Source organism: Sinocyclocheilus anshuiensis, unplaced genomic scaffold (genome assembly GCF_001515605.1).
Source record: "Sinocyclocheilus anshuiensis isolate Anshui unplaced genomic scaffold, SAMN03320099.WGS_v1.1 scaffold565, whole genome shotgun sequence".
NCBI lineage: Eukaryota > Metazoa > Chordata > Actinopteri > Cypriniformes > Cyprinidae > Sinocyclocheilus > Sinocyclocheilus anshuiensis.
Genome location: NW_015539869.1, coordinates 55,170 through 58,199, shown reverse-complemented (window position 1 = coordinate 58,199; position 3,030 = coordinate 55,170). Strand labels below are relative to the sequence as shown.

Genomic DNA, 3,030 nt, shown 5'->3' with positions numbered 1-3,030 from the left:
TCATCTCCCATCCCCTTTAAAAGCCAGTTGCGCTCGCGCCATGGCGGGTTCGCTATTTACATGGTGGAATGTAAATTTTCATTTTTAAAAATGTTTGTGTGCTGCTGTGCGTCCCTGTATATGTAATAAGCAAAGTGTACGTGCGTTGTGAACCCCCCCCTTAGGCGCATATTACTAACACTCTTTAAATAACAAAGAAAAAATATTGCGCCAGACTTTAGACCAGGTAGGAGTTGGTCTATGGCTCAATCTATTTTCAGTTCCTCAAAGTAGCAACGCGCCGACAATGCACCTGAACACACCTCTTTTTTAGACTAGCACGCCCATGAGCGCACAAATGGGCACAAATGCATTTGCTATTTAAACAACGCGGCGCAGGACGGGAAAATAAGAACTGCGTCGGGCTAAAACTAGCAACACTTGCGCCGTGCCTTGCGCCGCATTGCGCCGGGTGTGTGATAGGGCCCCTAATCTAACTTTGTAAGTGGTCTCTGTATATTACTCTCAGCTCTTGCTATGTGTTCTGTCTTCTGGTATTGATGTTTATTTGTTTCTGTTCCTTAAACCTGACTTATAAAGTGACCTTGAGTGTTGGAAAGGTGCTATATAAATAAAAATTATTATTACTTTCGTAATGCCAATCCAGCATCTATGGTTATATTCATGGCGAGAACCAGTTAATCCATGTACAAGTCTTGTCTTTACACACACATCCAGGGTTAATGTTCAGTTAACCTAACCTGCATGTCTTTGGGCTGTGGAAGGAAACCAGAGCACCCGGCGTAAACCCACACAGACACAGGGAGAACATACAAACTCTACACAGAAAGGCCTCCTGTCCTTGCCAGGGCTCAAACCAGGGACCTTCTTGCTGTGAGACAAACACACACATCAGACAGACGAACCGCACAGATCACGTCTGACACACACACCGATATTCACAATACTGATCACTGTGAGACCCATTTCTCAAAACCTTTCACACAGCAGCATGTCTGTGGATCATTTATCATTGCTTTGGCACAAAATAGAAACCCTTTCAAATTCAAACTGAATTCTTTTCTCACTCAGACACAAAAACCACCAGAACTCAGTGAGTTGGCTTACAGGCCAATTTGCATATTTACAAACTCGTTCAAAAGTTGAGCTCAAAACTGAATGTAGATAGATAGATAGATAGATAGATAGACAGATAGACATTATGAATAATTTACTGCCGTTGTGTAAATAATATGTAATCATGTAATCCATGAAAAGTAACTGTAATCTGATTATGAGCACTTTAAAATGTAATATAATCAAACTACAAGTACTTGAAACCCTTTCAAATTCGAATTGAATTGAAAAAGTAGAATTCTTATTTCACTCAGACACGAAAACCACCAAAACGCAATGAGAAGGCTTACAGGCCAATGTGCACGTTTACAAACTCTTTTCAAAAGTTTAGATAAAAACTGAACATAAGACAGTAATTTGCTACATTTCTACAATAATATAATATTTAAATATATTCCAGATGTAAAAAATGAAACACCATCATAACAATTACATGTAGCTGAACACCTACACTGAAAAAGATGGCTTTGAAATCATTTTCACTAAGAAATTGTTAGTAAATTTCACAAATTATTGCAAAGAAATGGCAAGGAATAGATGTAATTAAACACAATTCTAAAGTAGAATGCCTGAAATGTTCTTTTTCCCAATATTTTTGAAAAATAATTTTTACGCCATACACAGGTTTTAGTCTTCAAATTTCATTACCATCTATACAAAAGGTGATACTAAAGGAATAATTTTGTGCTGTGATGTAAACATGGATTGCGTAACATACTGCAGTGAATTCTAGTTTTGTCAAGATATTTTACAAACATTGTATATGATAGCTGTTGCTGGTGTTTTAGGTTTTATGAGTGATAAAGTGTGTTTTTTGGATGAAAACAATGAAAAAATGACTTGATTTGAGACTGTATGAAGTGTTTGTGAATGTAAAAGTGAAATTAGTGGATGTGAAATTAAAGGAACAGTTCACCCAAAAAAGGGAAAAAACTGCCACCATTTATTCATCCTCAGGCCGTGCCAGTCCTGAATGAGTTTCTTTCTTCTGTTGAACACTAAAGAAGATCTTTTGAAGAATGTTGGCAACCCATTGACTTCCATAGTATGGAAAAAATACCAGAAACTGGTTACCCACATTCTTCAAATGATCTTGTTTTGTGTTCAACAGAAATCAGCTCAGAAGAAATCAACTTCAAAAAGGTTTGGAACAACTTGAGGATGAATAAATTATGCCAAAATGCTCATTTTTGAGTGAACTGTCTCTTTAAATGCTGTGCCAGTCTGTAAGCTGCTCGTGAGAACTGTGTCCCAGTGATTGTCAGACGACTGTAGTGTGGTCTGCAGGTAAACGCTCACCTGTGCGCTGTCCCAGGTGACTCTGTGGTTCTCGGGAAGCACTCGGCACTGAATCAGCCATCCGGCGCACTGTCTCCACAACTCCATCTCCAGCCAACTCACCTCAGATCAGCAGCGACAGCAGTGACCTAAAACCCTCTTAACACGTCCATGATCTACAAACCCAGCACTAGCTGTCCAACAGAAACTACCCGAGTTACCAGCACAGACTCAATCTAAACTGAATCCAGAAGCGATAAACTGGTCACTAAGTGTCCAGCGACTGAGCGTGAGTTCATCAATGAAGCGCCTCTCTGTCCTTTGACCTTTGCCGTCTTCCTGCTTCTTCAGGATGTCCAGCGAGCGTCTCTTGTGTCGTCTGCGTCTCTCGCTCTTTCCTCCGCGCCGCTGCTGCTGCTCTGCAACCCTGCAGAGGGGAGGAAGCCTTTCAACTGCACACAACTTCCTCTTTCCTCTTTCCTCTGTCACACACACACACACTCACACACACACACATACACACACACACACACATCTGACACTTGACTTGCAAAATTGGGGGTTTATATTCCTGCATGTGCTGCTGCTAGAGAGTGTGTGTGTGTGTGTGTGTGTGTGTGTGCGGTTTCTCTGTCT

At 40.7% G+C, this 3,030-nt stretch overlaps 1 protein-coding gene across 1 annotated transcript in view; it reads right to left on the bottom strand.

Annotated features, from left to right (window-relative positions):
- The window catches only part of LOC107685044 (proto-oncogene vav-like), a gene marked incomplete at its 3' end in the record, with an annotated part of 5,900 nt that extends 3,093 nt beyond the window's left edge, over positions 1–2,807 (bottom strand). Inside the window, exon 1 of the mRNA XM_016481481.1 lies at positions 2,416–2,807. Coding sequence (XP_016336967.1) covers positions 2,416–2,502 — 87 coding nt within the window. The remainder of the gene's footprint in view (positions 1–2,415) is intronic.
- Positions 2,808–3,030: the final 223 nt, after the last annotated feature.